At 42.0% G+C, this 20,844-nt stretch overlaps 1 protein-coding gene across 1 annotated transcript; it reads right to left on the reverse strand.

The window, feature by feature from the left end:
- Positions 1-211: 211 nt before the first annotated feature.
- On the reverse strand, positions 212-6,673 carry LOC124017885 (peptidase inhibitor R3HDML-like). Its single transcript, XM_046333143.1, has 7 exons — positions 6,670-6,673; positions 6,147-6,316; positions 3,663-4,019; positions 2,466-2,584; positions 2,157-2,259; positions 1,835-1,950; positions 212-1,144 (listed from the first exon to the last, which is right to left on the reverse strand). The coding sequence occupies exons 1-7, from the start codon at positions 6,671-6,673 to the stop codon at positions 1,003-1,005; spliced, it is 1,011 nt and encodes a 336-aa protein (XP_046189099.1). The 3' UTR covers positions 212-1,002.
- Positions 6,674-20,844: the final 14,171 nt, after the last annotated feature.

Genomic DNA, 20,844 nt, shown 5'->3' on the forward strand with positions numbered 1-20,844 from the left:
GAAACAGGAAAGGGCCTTTCCCAAACTGTTGCCACAAGCTACAAAGTTGGAAGAACACAATCGTCTAGAATGTCATTGTATGCTGTAGCGTTAAGATTTCTCTAGACTGGAACTAAGAGGCCAAGCCCGAACCATGACAAACAGTCCCAGACCATTATTCCCCCTCTAACAAACTTTACAGTTGACACTATGCATTGGGGGCAGATAGCGTTCTCCTGGCATCGCGATTCATCACTCTGGAGAACGCGTTTCCACTGCTCCAGAGTCCAATGGCGGCAAGCTTTACACCACTCCAGCGGACGCTTGGCATTGCCATTGGTGATCTTAGGCTTGTAAGCGGCTAATCGGCCAAAAACCAATTCATGAAGCTCCAGACAAACCGTTCTTGTGCTGACGTTGCTTCCAGAGGCAGTTTGGAACTTGGTAGTGAGTGTTGCAAACTAGGACAGACAACTTTTACGATTTAAACGCAATACGCACTTCAGCACTCGACGATCCCATTCTGTGAGCTTGTGTGGCCTACAACTTCACTGTGTCCACATACTTTTGTATATATAGTGTACATTGCACTCATCTTCTTAACATTTTCAAAAAAGGCCATGATCAAATGAATACAACAGAAGTACTGTCTGGTTTTTGGTAGCTGGGTTCTTTCTGTGTCATGGCGAGAAAATGGAGCTTTGCAACACAAGAGTTTACATAGATTTAAGTTCACAACATCATGACCGAGGGGGAAAAACATTCTTTCCCTAACATCCAGTGGATGGATCAAACATTAGTTTATGATAAACACAAAAATAGTGGTACTATAATTGAATCGCTGAAAAAAGCAGGTCTTGTGCTTTGATTCATTTTTTATGTTTAGAAATCCTTCACCTTTCTTTCACACACCCTCTCTTGCAGTTGTTTGTTGCTGAGATGAATGGAACGGAATAATTGACCAGAAACAATGAACTCTTAAAAGTCTTCCATTATAACAGGGAAAGTATGACAGATGTCTTTCTAATACCTTTTTCTTTTCTTGGCTTTGGCTTTTGAACCACTGAAGGAACACTGCTTTCTGTTACATGAACCTCCATATTTTGATGGACAGGCAGAGCACGGTTTGCCACTCTTATAGGGAGCCTCTCCAACCCAGTTCCCCCTGGAAGAGAAATAAAACATGGTTAACTTCTGATTTTGTTTGCTTGTTTGTTTCCTGTCATTACAAAGGATATTCAATTAAATATAAGGCTCTGATGAGTCAAGCTTATGCAATAGAAAAAGGAGTGTATTAAATTAATGTAAGACAATATAACACATTAGATCTGGTAAAAGATAATACAAAGAAATAAACATGCGTTTCATTTTTGTACCATCATCTTTGAAATGCAAGAGAAAGGCCATAATGTATTATTCCAACCCAGGTGAAATTTAAATTTTGGCCACTAGATGGCAGCATGGTATGTGCCAAATTTTAGACCGATCCAATGAATCATTGGATTTCTGTACAAAATGTTGTATCAAGACTGCCCTAATTGGTTTATTAATACATGTTCAAGTTCATAACTGTGCACTCTCCTCAAACAATAGCATGGTATTCTTTCACTGTAATAGCTACTGTAAATTGGACAGTGCAGTTAGATTAACAAGAATTTAAGCTTTCTGCCAATATCCGATTTGTCTATGCCCTGGCAAATTTTCTTGTTACCTACAACCTCATGCTAATCACATTAGCGTATGTTAGCTCAACCGTCCTGTGTGGGAACCCACCGATCCTGTAGAAATTAATCTATATTGGGTATGTACTGCAAGATCGCTTGCTCTTGCCATGAACAGAGAAGTGTGTACTTACTTGATAGAGTAGTTGCAAACCAGGAACACTGCTGTCCTCCAAGAGCTCCCGTACACATTCATGTTTGAGCATTTGTTGATGGCACATCCCATCTTATTGGTATTGGCCCAGACCATCTGAAATGTGTTGATGTAATGTGTAGTTCTCATGGTCAACATGATCAATCACAGACAGTTCTCACACACAGTCACCCAATTTCGTACTAATACAAATATAAGCTATATGTAATGTCTATAAACTATTTTCCTGCTGTAACAAACTGGCTCAAATTAAAATCCTACATCTGTACATTCTTATTTAGTGCAATATCTAAGCCACACACCTGTGTATAGTGGGAACAAACTGGTCCACTGCATGTGTTGGGATAGGAGAAGGAGTTTTTCTCATCTTGCCAGGACCTCACCAGCTCAATGATTGACCAGTATCTAGGAGAAGAAAAAGACCTTTCAGCATTTCATGTTTCTTAAAATACCACCCTACTTCATATTTGACTAGATATACTGTAGCATAAGACAGTGTTCCTATAACAGTCTTTGTTGAACAAAAACACACCAGATCTCCAACAATCACATAAGCAACAGCTATAAAACAGTTGTAAACATGGAAAGAACCAGGGCTAGTTCTACAGTACCTGCCAGAGTTGATGGACAGGTTTTGGCCCATATATCTCATGGTCTGTGAGGGTCCATGATCCCATATGCAGCGGGAAGCCCAGGAATCTGCTGATTTAGCCAGTGTCTCATCCCACACCTAAAGCATGGAGAGTGAGAGAGAGCAGCTGTTCATCCCACACCTAAAGCATGGAGAGTGAGAGAGAGCAGCTGTTCATCCCACACCTAAAGCATGGAGAGTGAGAGAGAGCAGCTGTTCATCCCACACCTAAAGCATGGAGAGTGAGAGAGAGCAGCTGTTCATCCCACACGTAAAGCATGGAGAGTGAGAGAGAGCAGCTGTTCATCCCACACCTAAAGCATGGAGAGTGAGAGAGAGCAGCTGTTCATCCCACACCTAAAGCATGGAGAGTGAGAGACAGCAGCTGTTCATCCCACACCTAAAGCATGGAGAGTGAGAGAGAGCAGCTGTTCATCCCACACCTAAAGCATGGAGAGTGAGAGAGAGCAGCTGTTCATCCCACACCTAAAGCATGGAGAGTGAGAGAGAGCAGCTGTTCATCCCACACCTAAAGCATGGAGAGTGAGAGAGAGCAGTTGCTCATCCCACACCTAAAGCATGGAGAGTGAGAGAGCTCTGCTGTTCATCCCACACCTAAAGCATGGAGAGTGAGAGAGAGCAGTTGCTCATCCCACATCTAAAGCATGGAGAGTGAGAGAGAGCAGCTGTTCATCCCACACCTAAAGCATGGAGAGTGAGAGAGCTCTGCTGTTCATCCCACACCTAAAGCATGGAGAGTGAGAGAGAGCAGTTGCTCATCCCACATCTAAAGCATGGAGAGTGAGAGAGAGCAGCTGTTCAACACTTCTCAAATAATACTTTGTTGTATTTATTTTAACGACATTCACCCTGTCCCTGCCAAGAGGAAAGCTTTACAGATATTCACTGGTCCTATCATTCTAGCGACTCTTTTTCACATTGCTTGATTGTGTCTGTACTTACTTATGTGAGATTTGACTTATTCAATAAATATACATAATAAAACAATTATTTAAAAAATATAATTCTAAAATGTCAAATCTAACTCTGGTGTAGAGCAAGAATACCACTGTTATGTTTCAGATTTGATTAAGTGTTAGTAAGCCCAGCCATAGAATGTGACAGAGGAGCAGTCTCTTGTTTTCCTGTCCTGGTTCAGCAGATGCAGGGGCCTCACCATAATCTCCATATTGGCAGCCTGAGGGAAGACCTGGGAGCGGACAAGGTTGTGATAATCCAACAAGGAATTCATTTCTCTGGAGGAGATGGCTCGCCTCCTTCGGATACGATGCACGCTGATGCTGGTAAGATTCAGATTATTCCAGTGAGAGTCAGGGTCTGACTCGAAACCAGGTCTAGTTAGGTGGAGATGGTTAGTCCGGTTGGATTTGGATAGGCTCCGCACAGCAGCAGCTCCAGTGTAAGGCATTGACCACAAGATGGCAGCGAAGAGGAGCTGAGCACAAACAGGACGCATCTCAACCCTCTTCTCTTGTCTCTGGGGGCTCTGGCAACACAGGGTTCTAGTAGGCTTCTGTGGAGGGCAGAGGCATTGAGGGCAAGAATGTTAAATAACGTATGTTTTTAAAAAGAGCCAAAAGGGCAAAAATGGTTGGGGGAAAGCTTCTCTAAAGCAACCCCCTGGCTAACTGCCTCCTTATTTTTTCTCATTTCTGTGCAAAGTGTTAGCTGGACTATATCAACGTTTTTATCAATTAAGAATTAATAAGCAAGTTAATGATTAGAAGTCAGAATGAAGTTTACACAGAGGACAAAGAGAAAACAATTGTTTCAATTCCTAACGCATTGTCTGTAGTGTGGCAAACAATATATATACCAGTACTGTAGGTAGACCCTAATATAGAGACAATATAACCATATTTCAACCATAATAATTAATACATAAATTACACAGACATAATGTAATCATTACATTTTTTAACATACATAAGTATTGCTCAAACTCAAACTGTACTTTAGACACAACTATTTGTAATCAATATAATATTAATTCAATTTGACCAAAAAAATTGTCTGTTGAACAAGTAGCCATTAATTCATTCTCACATATCTAAAAACATCAATAAATACTAGTAACTTTCTTATTGCATACAGTTATCACATAATGTAATTTATATTCAATAAATAAAAAGGCAGCATGAAAAAGCAGCTGTAACAGTGCCCCAGACCCAGACATTACAGACCTTCATCAGCTGTAACAGTGCCCCAGACCCAGACATTACAGACCTTCATCAGCTGTAACAGTGCCCCAGACCCAGACATTACAGACCTTCATCAGCTGTAACAGTGCCCCAGACCCAGACATTACAGACCTTCATCAGCTGTAACAGTGCCCCAGACCCAGACATTACAGACCTTCATCAGCTGTAACAGTGCCCCAGACCCAGACATTACAGACCTTCATCAGCTGTAACAGTGCCCCAGACCCAGACATTACAGACCTTCATCAGCTGTAACAGTGCCCCAGACCCAGACATTACAGACCTTCATCAGCTGTAACAGTGCCCCAGACCCAGACATTACAGACCTTCATCAGCTGTAACAGTGCCCCAGACCCAGACATTACAGACCTTCATCAGCTGTAACAGTGCCCCAGACCCAGACATTACAGACCTTCATCAGCTGTAACAGTGCCCCAGACCCAGACATTACAGACCTTCATCAGCTGTAACAGTGCCCCAGACCCAGACATTACAGACCTTCATCAGCTGTAACAGTGCCCCAGACCCAGACATTACATACCTTCATCAGCTGTAACAGTGCCCCAGACCCAGACATTACAGACCTTCATCAGCTGTAACAGTGCCCCAGACGCAGACATTACAGACCTTCATCAGCTATAACAGTGCCCCAGACCCAGACATTACAGACCTTCATCAGCTGTAACAGTGCCCCAGACCCAGACATTACAGACCTTCATCAGCTGTAACAGTGCCCCAGACCCAGACATTACAGACCTTCATCAGCTGTAACAGTGACCCAGACCCAGACATTACAGACCTTCATCAGCTGTAACAGTGCCCCAGACCCAGACATTACAGACCTTCATCAGCTGTAACAGTGCCCCAGACCCAGACATTACAGACCTTCATCAGCTGTAACAGTGCCCCAGACCCGGACATTACATACCTTCATCAGCTGTAACAGTGCCCCAGACCCAGACATTACAGACCTTCATCAGCTGTAACAGTGCCCCAGACCCGGACATTACATACCTTCATCAGCTGTAACAGTGCCCCAGACCCAGACATTACAGACCTTCATCAACTGTAACAGTGCCCCAGACCCAGACATTATATACCTTCATCAGCTGTAACAGTGCCCCAGACCCAGACATTACATACCTTCATCAGCTGTACCAGTGCCCCAGAAATTACAGACCTTCATCAGCTGTACCAGTGCCCCAGATCCAGACATTACATACCTTCATCAGCTGTAACAGTGCCCCAGACCAAGACAGTAGATACCTTCATCAGTGATTCTAGCCCAGTAGAGCAGAGCAGAGCAGAGCAGTCCGATAGGAGAAGAGAAGCCTAGCAGATCCACACTTAAACACTAGGCTTTGCAAACAAGACCGTTTGACATCTGTGTCAGGGAAATTTAACTGGGCCAACTCTCTCAGGAAATCTGACGGACTCACAAGCCCTCCTGTCTTCTTCTTCTTCTTATTCCTCTTCTTCTTCTCCTCCCTCTTCTTCCTCTTCTCCCTCTTCTTCTTTTTCTCCCACAGAGATGTTCCTTCCCAGGGGCCAGAAAACAATTTGATAGGCAATTTGGCTTTCTCAATACACTCATTATGTAAACTCGGTCCTGTAAAAAACACAAACACAAGATTTTCCAGTAATCATTTAAATATATATACAGTGCCGTTGGAAAGTATTCAGATCCCTTGACTTTTTTGTTGCGTTACAGCCTTATTCTAAAATGTATTAAATTGTTTTTTCCCCTCATCAATCTACACACAATACTCAATAATGAAAATGCAAAAACAGGTTTTTAGAAATTTGTGCTAATTTATACAATTTATATAAATATTACATTTACATAACTATTCAGACCCTTAACTCAGTATTTTGTTGAAGCACCTTTGCAGCGATTACAGCATCAAGTCTTGTTGGGTATGTCCCTACAAGCTTGGCACACCTGTATTCGGGGAGTTTCACCCATTATTCTCGGCAGATACTCTCAAGCTCTGTCAGGTTGGATGGGGAGCGGTCTCTCCAGAGATGTTTTATCAGGTTCATGTCCGGGCTCTGGCTGGGCCACTCAAGGACAGTCAAGGACGTGACGCTTGGCATTCAGGCCAAAAAGTTCAATCTTGGTTTCATCAGACCAGAGAATATTGTTTCTCATCGTCTGAGAGTCTTTAGGTGCCTTTTAGCAAACTCAAAATGGTTTGTCATATGCCTTTTACTGAGGAGTGGCTACCGCCTGGCCACTGTACCATGAAAGCCTGTTTGGTGGAGTGCTGCAGAGATGGTTGTCCTTCTGGAAGGTTTTCCCATCTCCACAGTGGAACTTTAGAGCTCTGCCAGAGTTACCACTGGGTTGTTGGTCACCTCCCTGACCAAGGCCCTTCTTCCTGGATTGCTCAGTTTGGCAGGGCGGCCAGGTCTAGGAAGAGTCTTGGTGGTTCCAATTCCATTTAAGAATGATAGAGGCCAATGTGTTCTTGGGGGATCTTCAATGCTGCAGAAATGTTTTGGTACCCTTCCACAGATCTGTGTCTCGACAGAAACCTGTCTCAGAGCTCTATGGACAATTCTTTTGATCTCATGGCTTGTTTTTTTGTCTGACGTACACTGTCAACTGTGGGACCTTATATAGACAGGTGTGTGCCTTTCGAAATTATGTCCAATCTCATAGGGTCTGAATACTTGTGTAAATAAGGTATTTTTGTTTTTTATATTTGTATAAATCCAATCAAATCAAATGTATTTATATAGCCCTTCTTACATCAGCTGATATCTCAAAGTGCTGTACAGAAACCCAGCCTAAAACCCCAAACAGAAAGCAATGCAGGTGCAGTAGCACGGTGGCTAGGAAAAACTCCCTTCGAAAGGCCAAAACCTAGGAAGAAACCTAGAGAGGAACCAGGCTATGAGGGGTAGCCAGGTTAGCCTTCTGTCTGTGCCTGGTGGAGATTATAACAGAACATGGCCAAGATGTTCAAATGTTTATAAATGACCAGCATGGTAAAATATAATCAAATTTATTTATATAGCCCTTCGGCTGATATCTCAAAGTGCTGCACAGAAACTAAAACCCCAAACAGCAAGCAATACAGGTGTAGAAGCACGGTCAAATAATAATAATCACAGTAGTTGTCGAGGGTGCAACAAGTCAGCACTTCAGGAGTAAATGTCAGTTGGCTTTACATAGCCGATCATTAGGAGTATCTCTACCAGTCCTGCTGTCTCTAGTGAGTTGAAAACAGCAGGTCTGGGACAGGTAGCATGTCCGGCGAATAGGTCAGGGTTCCATAGCCGCAGGCAGAACAGTTGAAACTGGAGTAGCAGAACGGCCAGGTGGACTGGGGACAGCAAGGAGTCATCATGCCAGGTACTCCTGAGGCATGGTCCTAGTGCTCAGGTCCTCCGAAAGAAAGAAAGAAAGAAAGAGAGAAAGAGAGAAAGAGAGAATTAGAGAGAGCATACTTAAATTCACACAGGACACCGTAAAAGACAGGAGAAGTACTCCAGATATAACAGACTGATCCTAGCCCCCCGACACAAAAACTACTGCAGCATAAATACTGGAGGCTGAGACAGGAGGGGACAGGAGACACCGTGGCCCCATCCGATGATACCCCCAGACAGGGCCAAACAGGCAGGATATAACCCCACCCACTTTGCCAAAGCACAGCCCCCACACCACTAGAGGGATATCTTCAACCACCAACTTGCCATCCTGAGACAAGGCCTAGTATAGCCCACAAAGATCTCCACCATGGCACAACCCAAGGGGGGGCGCCAACCCAGACAGTAAGATCACGTCAGTGTCTCAACCCACTCAAGTGACGCACCCCTCCTAGGGACGGCATGGAAGAGCACCAGTAAGCCAGTGACTCGGCCCCTGTAATAGGGTTAGAGGCAGAGAATCCCAGTGGAGAGAGGGGAACCAGCCAGGCAGAGACAGCAAGGGCGGTTTTGTTGCTCCAGAGCCTTTCCATTCACCTTCACACTCCTGGGCTAGACTACACTCAATCATATGACCTACTGAAGAGATGAGTCTGAGTCTGCGTCTCTCACATGGGTAGGCAGACCATTCCATAAAAATGGAGCTCTATAGGAGAAAGCCCTGGCCCCAGCTGTTTGCTTAGAAATTCTAGGGACAATTAGGAGGCCTGCATCTCGTGACAGTAGCGTACATGTAGGTATGTACAGCAGGACCAAATTGGAAAGATAGGTAGGAGCAAGCTTTATAGGTTAGCAGTAAAACCTTGAAATCAGCCCTTGCATTAACAGGAAGCCAGTGTAGGGAGGCTAGCACTGGAGTAATATGATCACAATTTTTGGTTCTCGTCAGGATTCTAGCAGCCATATTTAGCACTAACTGAAGTTTATTTAGTGCTTTATCCGGGTAGCCAGAAAGTAGAGCATTGCAGTAGTCTAACCTAGAAGAAACAAAAGCATGGATAAATTTTTCTGCATCATTTCTGGACAGAAAGTTTCTGATTTTTGCAATGTTACGTAGATGGAAAAAAGCTGTCCTTGAAACAGTCTTGATATGTTTGTCAAAAGAGAGATCGAGGTCCTTCACAGTTTTTTTTGAGACATTGTTTGTCTTCAGGAAGGCAGTGAGTTGCTGAGCAACAGATTTTCCTAACATTTTTGCGAGGAATGGACGATTCGATATAGGCTGATAGTTTTTTATATTTTCTCGGTCAAGTTTTGGCTTTTTTAAGATTGGCTTTATTACTGCCACTTTTAGTGAGTTTGGTGCAAATCCGGTGGATAGAGAGCCGTTTATTATGTTCAACATAGGAGGGCTAAGCACAGGAAGCAGCTCTTTCAGTAGTTTAGTTGGAATAGAGGCCATGATTATTTTCATCATTGTGTCAAGAGATATTATACTAAAACACTTGAGTGTCTCTCTTGATCCTCGGTCCTGACAGACGTGTGCAGACTCAGGACAACAGAGCTTTGGAGGAATACGCAGATTTAAAAAGGAGTCTGCCATTTCTTTTCTAATGATCATGATCTTTTCCTCAAAGAAGTTCATGAATTTATTACTGCTGAAGTGAAAGTCATCCTCTCTTGGGGAATGCTGCTTTTTAGTTAGCTTTGCGACAGTATCAAAAATAAATTTCGGATTGTTCTTATTTTCCTCAATTAAGTTGGAAAAATAGGATGATCGAGCAGCAGTAAGGGCTCTTCGGTACTGCAAGTTAGTCGGAAGACCTCCAGTTTGCTGTGGCGCCACTTCCGTTCCAATTTTCTGGAAGCTTGCTTTAGAGCTTGGGTATTTTCTGTGTACCAGGGAGCTAGTTTCTTATGACAAATGTTTTTAGGGGTGCAACTTCATCTAGGGTATTGCGCAAGGTTAAATTGAGTTCCTCAGTTAGGTGGTTAACTGATTTTTGTCCTCTGACGTCCTTGGGTAGGCAGAGGGAGTCTGGAAGGGCATCAAGGAATCTTTGTGTTGTCTGTGAATTTATAGCACGACTTTTGATGCTCCTTGGTTGGGGTCTGAGCAGATTATTTGTTGCGATTGCAAACATAATAAAATGGTTGTCCAATAGTCCAGGATTAAGAGGAAAAACATTAAGATCCACAACATTTACTTCATGGGAAAAAAATAGGTCCAGAGTATGACTGTGACAGTGAGTAGTTCCAGAGACATGTTGGACAAAACCCATTGAGTTGATGATGGCTCCGAAAGCCTTTTGGAGTGGGTCTGTGGACTTTTCCATGTGAATATTAAAATCACAAAAAATGTGAATATTATCTGCTATGACTACAAGGTCCCATAGGAATTCAGGCAACTCAGTGAGGAACGCTGTATACGGCCCAGCAGGCCTTTAAACAGTAGCTATAAAAAGTGATTGAATAGGCTGCATAGATTTCATGACTAGAAGCTCAAAAGACGAAAACATCAGTTTTTTTTTTGTAAATTGAAATTTGCTATCGTAAATGTTAGCAAAACCTCTGCCTTTGCGGGATGCACGGGGGATATGGTCACTAGTGTAACCAGGAGGCAAGGCCTCATTTATCAAAGTAAATTCATCAGGCTTAAGCCATATTTCAGTCAGGCCAATCACAACAAGATTATGATCAGTGATTAGTCCATTGACTATACCTGCCTTTGAAGTGAGGGATCTAACATTAAGTAGCCCTATTTTGAGATGTGAGATATCACGATCTCTTTCAATCATGGTAGGAATGGAGGAGGTCTTTATTCTAGTGAGATTGCTCAGGCAAACACCGCCATGTTTAGTTTTGCCCAACCTAGGTCGAGGCACAGCCACAGTCTCAATGGGAATAGCTGAGCTGACTACACTGACTGTGCTAGTGGCAGACTCCACTAAGCTGGCAGGCTGGCTAACAGCCTGCTGCCTGGCCTGCACCCTATTTTGGCAGGGTAGCCTAGTGGTTAGAGCGTTGGACTAGTAACCGAAAGGTTGCAAGTTCGAATCCCCGAGCTGACAAGGTACAAATCTGTCGTTCTGCCCCTGAACAGGCAGTTAACCCACTGTTCCTAGGCCGTCATTGAAAATAAGAATTTGTTCTTAACTGACTTGCCTAGTAAAATAAAGGTAAAATTTTACAAAATAAAATAAAATTTAAAACAAAAAAATCATTGTGGAGCTAGAGGGGATAAAGCCCTTTCTATGTTGGTAGATAAGATGAGAGCACCCCTCCAGCTAGAGTCCGTCACAGGCCAGGCTTGGTCCTGTTTGCGGGTGAGTCCCAGAAAGAGGGCCAATTATCTACAAATTCTATATTTTTAGAGGGGCAGAAAACAGTTTTCAACCAATGATTGAGTTGTGAGACTCTGCTGTAGAGCTCATCACTCCCCCTAACTGGGAGGGGGCCAGAGACAATTACTCGATGCCGACACATCTTTCTAGCTGATATACAGGCTGAAGCTATATTGCGCTTGGTGACCTCTGACTGTTTCATCCTAACATTGTTGGTGCCGACGTGGATAACATTATCTCTATAATCTCTACACTCGCCAGTTTTAGCTTTAGCCAGCACCATCTTCAGATTAGCCTTAACGTCGATAGCCCTGCATACATTTCTAAAACCCTGTTTTCGCTTTGTCATTATGGGGTAGATAGCTGAGAAGTTTTATTTATTTAATCCATTTCAGAATAAGGCTGTAACATAACAAAATGTGGAAAAAGTCAAGTGGTCTGAATACTCTCCGGAGGTACTGTATATAATGTACTTTATGAATTCTCTTCTGTTTCTATAGAATTGTTAAAACATTGCCATTTCTTTTTGTATTTTCTTGTTTAGATGTATTGCTTACTTGAAAAATAGTACCCCTGAATAATTAAGATTGTGTGGTTCATCCTTCCATATAGATTAACCATATAGATGAACAATAGAATGAGATTTTTCCATCAAAAGATGGAGCAGATTATTCAGGGGAGAAAACGGCTATAAAAACTATCCATTTCGTTTAGAGTTTGGAACATGTTTATTTACCAATATTTTTTGGGAGTGTTGAGGTCTGCCTAAAGAGCTGTTTGTCATCGTAGAACACATGCTTTGGCTGGCCCTCTACCTCCCCAGCCATCCCCAGGTTGTTTCAATAAAACAAAATAAAAAAGAACAATAAATAAGCAGAAAGCCTTTAAGAATGAAAAGAGAGAAGAATGCATGTTAAGCATTAATGGTCCTATTTTGAAAGTCCCTGACACTGCAGCATTAGCATTCATCTCCAGCTGTTCTGGTGATTTCTAGGAAAGAAGGTTCTGGCACTGCCAATGTACACTACACGGCACAAGTGCCATGGAACTGCCAAGGTACACAACACGGCAACAACTGGCAAAGCTCGACCAGCAGCGTGAGGTCAAAGAGATCGCCAAGACACTGGCATCGTCAGTGGAAAACTTAAACTGTAAATGGCAAAGGAGAGGTAGTTACAGTGATTAAATCAGTGGTTAGGGACTTAATCAAAAGGTTTTTATACCATATATACAGTTGAAGTCAGAAGTTGACATACACTTAGGTTGGATTCATTAAAACCCGTTTTTCAACCACTCCACACATTTCTTGTTAACAAACTATAGTTTTGGCAAGTCGGTTAGGACATCTGCTTAATTAAGTAATTTTTCCAACAATTGTTTACAGACAGATTATTTCACTAATAATTCACTGTATCACAATTCCAGTGAGTCAGAAGTTTACATACACTAAGTTGACTGTACCTTCAATTGTCAATTGGAGGTGTACCTGTGGATGTATTTCAAGGCCTACCTTCAAACTCAGTGCCTCTTTGCTTGACATCATGGGAAAATCAAAAGAAATCAGCCAAGACCTCAGAAAACAAATTGTAGACCTCCGGAAGTCTGGTTCTTCCTTGAGAGCAATTTCCAAATGCCTGAAGGTGCCACGTTCATCTGTACAAACAATAGTATGCAAGTATAAACACCATGGGACCACGCAGCCGCCATACCTCTCAAGAAGGAGACGCGTTCTGTCTCCTAGAGAGGAACGTATTTTGGTGCGAAAAGTGCAAATCAACCCCAGAACAACAGCAAAGGACCTTCTGTAGCTCAGTTGGTAGAGCATGGCGCTTGTAACGCCAGGGTAGTGGGTTCGATTCCCGGGACCACCCATACGTAGAATGTACGCACACATGACTGTAAGTCGCTTTGGATAAAAGCGTCTGCTAAATGGCATATATCACATATTATATATTATGCTGCTGGAGGAAACAGGAACAAAAGTATCTATATCCACAGTAAAACGGGTCCTATATCAACATAAACTGAAAAGCCGCTCAGAAGACACAACTCCAATACCACCATAAAAAATCCAGACTACGGTTTGAAACTGCACATGGGGACAAAGATCGTTCTTTTTGGAGAAATGTCCTCTGGTCTGATGAAACAAAAAGAGAACTGTTTTACCATAATGACCATTGTTATGTTTGGAAGAAAAAGGGGGAGGCTTGCAAGCCGAAGAACACCATCCCAACCGTGAAGCACGGGGGTGGCAGCATTATGTTGTGGGGGTGCTTTGCTGCTTGAGGGACTGGTGCACTTCACAAAATAGATGCATTATGAGGGAAAATTATGCGAATATATTGAAGCAACATCTCAAGATATCAGTCAGGAAGTTAAAGCTTGGTCACAAATGGGTCTTCCAAATGGACAATGACCCCAAGCATACTTCCAAAGTTGAGGCAAAATGGCTTAAGGACAACAAAGTCACGGTAATGGAGTGGCCATCACAAAGCCCTGTCCTCAATCCTATAGAAAATTGGGGGCAGAACTGAAAAAGACTCAGTTACACCAGCTCTATCAGGAGGTGGGCCAAAATTCACCCAACTTATTGTGGGAAGCTTGTGGAAGGCTACCCGAAACGTTTGACCCAAGTTAAACATTTTAAAGGCAATGCTACCAAATACTAATTGAGTGTATGTAAACTTCTGACCCACTGGGAATGTGATGAAAGAAATAAAAGCTGAAGTAAGTCATTCTCTCTACTATTATTCTGACATTTCGCATTCTTAAAATAAAGTGTTGATTCTAAGACAGGGCAGTTTTACAAGGATTAAATGTTAGGAATTGTAAAAAACTGAGTTGAAATGTATTTGGCTAAGGTGTATGTAAACTTCCGACTTCAACTGTAGTTACACATACGGTTGGCATGTCAAACGGTAACAATTGCATATTATGTTTCTCTAGAAGACTGTGAGTACTGTATACATGAGGCACTATTCTATACTTTAGTTTCAATAACGGAGAAAAAAACAGCATAGTCTAACCATTGACCACCAAATCTCTGAATGTATTGTGGAATTAATAAAGAATGTGTCACAGCCAGGAAATACCCTGGATGTATGCCATGGAATCCTATGGAAATGTCTTTACTTTTTGGAGGCTCCATCCATTCTCTTCCCCAGGGTTTGCCAAACTTGATCCTAGCACTACACATCTGATTCAAATCACCAACTCATTATCAAACTTTGATTATTTGAATCAGCTGTGTTGTGCTAGTGCAAAAACCAAAATGTGCACCCAGGGTGGGCCCCAGGACCGAGTTTGGGAAACCCTGCTCTGCCTCCATGCCATGTCCCAGGCGAAACATGGTATGTGTACAGAATTACCAGCAATCTTTAACTTAGGTCTTCCAGTGAGTCTCTCACATTGAGTGGATAGGAAAAGCTTGGGATCTCAGTCCTTATTTGTTTAACCAGTTTATAGTAGAGAGTTTAATGGATTTCAGTCAAATTGGCCTAAATGCCATCTGCAATAAGTAAAAAATAATAATGCAAATGAAAACCCATAATTTTGTCAGTAAAATATAATAGACTTCCTGAAAAGCATCCTGTTTTGAATAAATCATTGAGGAACAACTGTATTGATGCCTGCTGTAGGTACTAACTGGACCTATGTGTGGTGAAATAATTAACATTCCCTCAACTCTGGCTAATCTTGACATCATGTTGGTGTGAGAGGAATGTGACACTCATGGAACAAGGAGCAGCCAGACCACACAATGGAAAAATGAATAGGAAATGAAAATAAACCCCATCCATTTTTATATAGAGTATTTATGGTATATGGACATAGACTTTCCAATTTGAATGACCTGGCAAAAATAATTTGCCTGGACAGTGTGACAGAGTAATGTGTGTACTGTCAAATTTTGTTTTTATTCTGTAAATCAAGACATACTGCCAGGTTGACCTAGTCCAGTTAGGATCACCATGGTGACAGTGATTAGGTTCAGGAATAGGTTCCAGAGAGTTCTGGAACTCTGACTATAGGCAACTGAGTAGAAACACAAGCATTTTGCCCTTTTGAGTTACATTTTACATGCTCTTGTGATTTATGTTAGTATGTAGGTTATGAAAAGCATGGTGCCTTAATTTCCTCGCCAGCCACCATCTTTGTTGCTTCATTAAACATGTCTTCCTTTTTTCAAAAGATTGGCAGGCCGTCCATGCAGCCATGGTCAAATGCTTACAAAAGAACCAATCTTGAACCAAAGCCAATTTCATATGCCTGTAAAACCTGATCACTCAATTGTATGCCCCAATTTCAAAGCCTTCAGAAATACCTCAACACAGTCTAGTAGTGTTGTCAGACTTTGCGATTGAGTGTCTAAAATGCACAGCAAACTCCTTCAAAGAGTCTGTGTGAGCTCAGGAAGTCATAGGAGGTCACCAGAAAGCTATAGACCCTTGTCTGTGTCAAGGCTTACTCTCAACGTCTGGTGATCTTCAATCTTCACTGATTTGCAGTGGTAGTACCACAAAAGACGTGGACATTAATGTTGTACTTTATTTAGACAGTTGTTTGAATTACTTGTTATGGGAAGAAAAGAATTAGAGAAATATTTTATTTCACTTAACATGTTTGTATACTTATAATATGTTGGATATATGTGCCAACCAGCATGATTATATAATAGACACTGACCTAATGGTCTCTTAGCGCTGTGTCATACAGTTGCTGTTGCCATCATTTTTAAGCAATTGGCTTTTTCCAGTGACACTGGCCTGAATCAAACTGTTATCTTTAGAGTTACATCAATGGAATGTTTTGGTGTTGGTTATGATAAAATGAAGGATGACCATGAGACACAAAGTGCCAGGTCTACGACTGACAACAGAACCTTGTCAGGGCTAGCATTTAAATATAGCAACACGCACACCCATGTCACTTCTGCCACATAGTTACCAGTTCTGTCATCACACATCAAAGGAGAGGAAAAATGTTGTGGCAATATCAAATGGATCCACCAAACCTGCACAGTAGTAGCCTACAAGGAGGAGGACATGGACTATCATGTCAGATTTAGATGAATGATGAATGATGCAACATTATGGGATGGAACAGGACATGTTGGGTGATTGTGATATTAGTGTGTTTGGGTGTAAATGTAGGCAACAAGCTTGTCAAAAAACAATTTCCTCCTCCTCCTCAGACAAACTCATTGCCTCAAGAGTCAGTACATATAAGCAGTCAGCAGTGATATTTCCTTCTTTTCTCCCAGTCCCAGGCCAGTTGGATATTGAATAACAACTAATTGTAGACATGAAGGTCAAGGAGTGCACAGCTGTGTGGTTTTCCCTCCCCTCCCAGTCAAGGAAATGGTAGAGTAACGCCTAGCTATCCCTGTGTGAAGCACGTCATTTAGCATGAATCCAAGAAAGAGTCCTGCTCTCTATGCTCCTGCTGCTTCCATGTAATGAGCCGTTGTTTTTTTCATGTCAGAAAACTTTGTCCAAACTTTGTTTTGGCAGCAAGAAAACCAAATGTACCCAGTGATGTAGCAGCGAGCCCTTCCCGGACCGACCAGTGAAACATAGAGAGACGGAGGGAGACAGTGACAATTGGGTCATCGTTCCTGGTGGAACTTAGAGGAACTGAAAGAATTGAACATTCTGCTTTCTAGGAGATACTTTCAGCCAGGCATTTAGACACAATTAATGGTTTGACAGGTGTTATGAAGGTCCAAAAATGACAATGTTATAGAATTGAATCCTTCACACATTATTAGGCCTACTTCTGGAACATTTGTGTGTTTTATGTACGTCGATGAACTTTAGAAAGACAAGATACTGTTATTTCCAGCACCGCAAGTAGAGAGGAAACTATGCTGATTGACACATTAGCCACAGCGTAATATTGTGCTATATAATGTGTATCAGACCTGGGTCAAATACATTTTGTCAAACACTTCAAATAATCAAGCTGTGCTTGATTTAATTGGCCTGGTACAATGGAACCAATGGAAATAGTCCCAAAACTGTAAACTGTGTGAAATTCAGCACAACATTCACTCAGTCTTCTCTTCCATGTATTTATTTGACATTTACTGTACATGATCAGAAACTACACGGTCCCTCAAGCCAAAACAACTAGGCCTACTCTTTTAGAAGATTATGTCACTTAGTATTCAAATAGCCGATCACCTAAAACACCAAATGAATAATTGCCAGGCTGGTATAGACCTGGGTCAAAATGATGTGAAATCTTTCAAATACTTTGAGAGTTTATTTTAGCCTGCTTGGAGTGCCAGGTGGGCATGGTTTGCACTTTTGGGAGTGCTTTATCGCTTACATTGCAACAGGAAAGCTTAATCATGCACAGCTAAAGTATTTGAAATAATTTCAAATACTATTCAAACCCAGGTCTGGACTGGTGATTTATCATTTGGAACTCTGCTGAAGCATTGCTAACTATCCAATAAATCTGACCAGACCTTTCTTCGGGAAAGCTTGGAGTAGGTCAGACTGAAGCCTGGGAGGATGATACCCAGACCAGACAATCAGGCCAGAGACAATCCCACCCCCTGGCCCTGCAATATGACATCATCTGTCTGGGTTTAGACAGAGTTGACTATGGCCTTGCATACAAAAGCACACTGTGACCTTGTCGTGTCTAGGTAGTGCCAATGAATGGCACAGAAAATCTCTGCACACTAAATGGACCCCATATTTACCTTCAGTGAGCATAAAATCAACCTTACAAAAAAAATGTATTTGAAGTCCCTTAGCCACAGCATTCAATTTTCAGCCAGCTAGCTCCTCTTCACCCTGGCTACATTAGCAGCTGGTGCCTTGAGGGAAGAGGTTTGGCAGGTGAAATATAGGCTCTACCTCTGTGTCACAGCAGACACACAACTAACAGTCTAGAATGTACAGCAAATATATACCATAGTCAAGGGGACAATAACACTGACTGCATTACTCTCCAAGCAACGAGATCAAATAAAGAAACAAACTTGGTAGGAGTACTTGATACTTATGTCAATTAGGGAAAGGTCTCAGACAAAGTTGGGTCTGCTTTGTTTTTCAGCTTGAAGTCAATAAACACATGGACAGTAAAACAGACAGTAGTCACCATGTCAGTCATTGTGGGGGAATGCATGTAGAGTTGGCACCCTATAAGGCCAGGTCAGGGGAGTTTGTTTAAAAAATGTACAGTCTAAGTGTTGTACTCTGGGTAAGTCCAGACCCTCTTGATCATTGGGCCAAAATGTCTGCAGGACAGCATCCAATGTTTTATCTCCTGCACAGTATTTGTTCAACATTTTGAAACTCCAGAGAAACTTGGAAAGGGTCTCCCTCCACACTCTTGCCAACTGACTTTTTAATTAGTTTGCAGTGATTTTTTGCCCTCAATTTGAACAATGACTGGATTTGTTGAGGCATTCAATACCGTGTGTATGTGATCATATTTATCATACATTTCGCAATGCATCATAATCATAAATGTTTCTTGTCCTTGCTTGAAAACAGACCAACAAAAATACTGCAAAAGCTACCTGCTCTTGCTTGGAAAACATATTGATCCAACCAACATGTGTAATCTCTGGCTGCTCACCAATCCATCAAATGTTATATTGACAAATGATCAGAAAGCACTGAGCCGGATATCATAACCACCTTTATCATTCCGCTAAGGACACAGGGTTTGCCTGGAAAAATTTAGACTACAATAGTCTCTGAACAACAGTAAAGTAAGTTTAGTAAAGTATGTTCATGTCACTGTTATAAAGCAATGTCAATCTCAAACTGCAGTGTCTGCTGTAATGTGCAACACATTGAAAAATGTTCTATAACTCGTCTTGTACAAACACATGGTAAAGATTTGACTCAAGATTACAATTGGACGTCCAAATGTAACGAGCATATTCCCTCTAAACTATGCCTGCCTCTGCCAGACATTGTTGAAATCTGTAACCATTTAATTTCAAACACCAGTGTTTCATCTCAACCCAGCCCAGACTGTACAGTCAGGCATGGATTCTTGAGACAGAGTGATCTCAAGAACAACAGCCAAACACAAGACACTGATGGGGAAATGTGATTTCTAAGAGAAGCTTATTGGCCAAGTCCAAGTGCATCAAGCTACACTGAAGGATAGCCCACTTCTGAACCCCGAGTTCAATATCCCTCATGATTAGACAGCCATCTAGGGGCCATGCGATGCCTGGTCCCATACCGTTGGGACACTGATATAACAATAGCCTATATAACTGAAAACTACTTATTATTATGTAACAATAAATGAAGCAGATTTATTACATTTGCGAACAAAAAGGTATTTAAAAAAATGGATGCCAATTTTTTTCTTTCTTTACATTTTACTTTAGAAATGACTGCATCGTGGTGATAACTCTACAAGTATCTGATCTGTTAGATATAGCCTTATCTATTACAAAATACAAATCCGAATTCTGTGTTTTTCAGATATGGCTATATTGATAGGACAACGTGGTCTCAGGGCAATTCATATTATCAAGCACTCAAATGTATTTATAAAGCCCTTTTTACATCAGCAGTTGTCACAACGTTCTTATACAGAAACTGAATCTAAAACCCCAGAGAGCAAGTAATGCAGAATCATGGTGGCTAGGAAAAACTCTTGAAAAAGCTGGAACCTAGGAAGAAACCTAGAGCAACCAGACTGTGAGGTGTGGCCAGTCCTCTTCTGGATATGCCGGTTGGAGATTATAACAGTACATGGCCATAAAGGCCAGATCGTTCTTCAAGATGTTCAAACGTTCATAGATTAGCAGCAGGGTCAAATAATAATCACAGTGGCTATCAAGGGTGCAACAGGTCAGGACCTCAGGAGTAAATGTCAGTTGGCTTTTCATAGCCGAGCATTGAGGTCGAGACAGCAGGTGCAGTAAAGAGAGAGAGAGTCGAAACAGCAAGTCCAGGACAAGGTAGCACGACTGTTGAACAGGTCAGGGTTCCATAGCCACAGGCAGAACAGCAGCAGACACTGGATCAGCAGCAGGACCAGGTGGATTGGGGATGGGGATAGCCAGGAGTCGTCAGGTCAGGTAGTCCTGAGGCATGGTCCAAGAGCTCAGGTCCTCCGGGAGGGGAGAGATGGGAAATTAGAGGGAGCAAATCTAAGATCACACAGGACACCAGATAAGACAGTGATGTATTAATGTTGATTGTTTTCTGCCCAGGGACTACAGATGAAAGTGAGCTAAATCTAGCTAGATCTAGCTAAATCTGGTGCAATGGCATGTTATACATGGTCCCTGACAAATAAACATAATAATAATAAAATAATTGCACCAGATATTGCAGACTGACCCTAGACCCCTGGCACATAGACTATTGCAGCATAGATACAGGAAAACTTGTCCAAAGTTACTCCCAGACAGAGCCAACCA

Source organism: Oncorhynchus gorbuscha, linkage group LG03 (assembly GCF_021184085.1).
Source record: "Oncorhynchus gorbuscha isolate QuinsamMale2020 ecotype Even-year linkage group LG03, OgorEven_v1.0, whole genome shotgun sequence".
NCBI classification, from domain to species: Eukaryota; Metazoa; Chordata; class Actinopteri; order Salmoniformes; family Salmonidae; genus Oncorhynchus; species Oncorhynchus gorbuscha.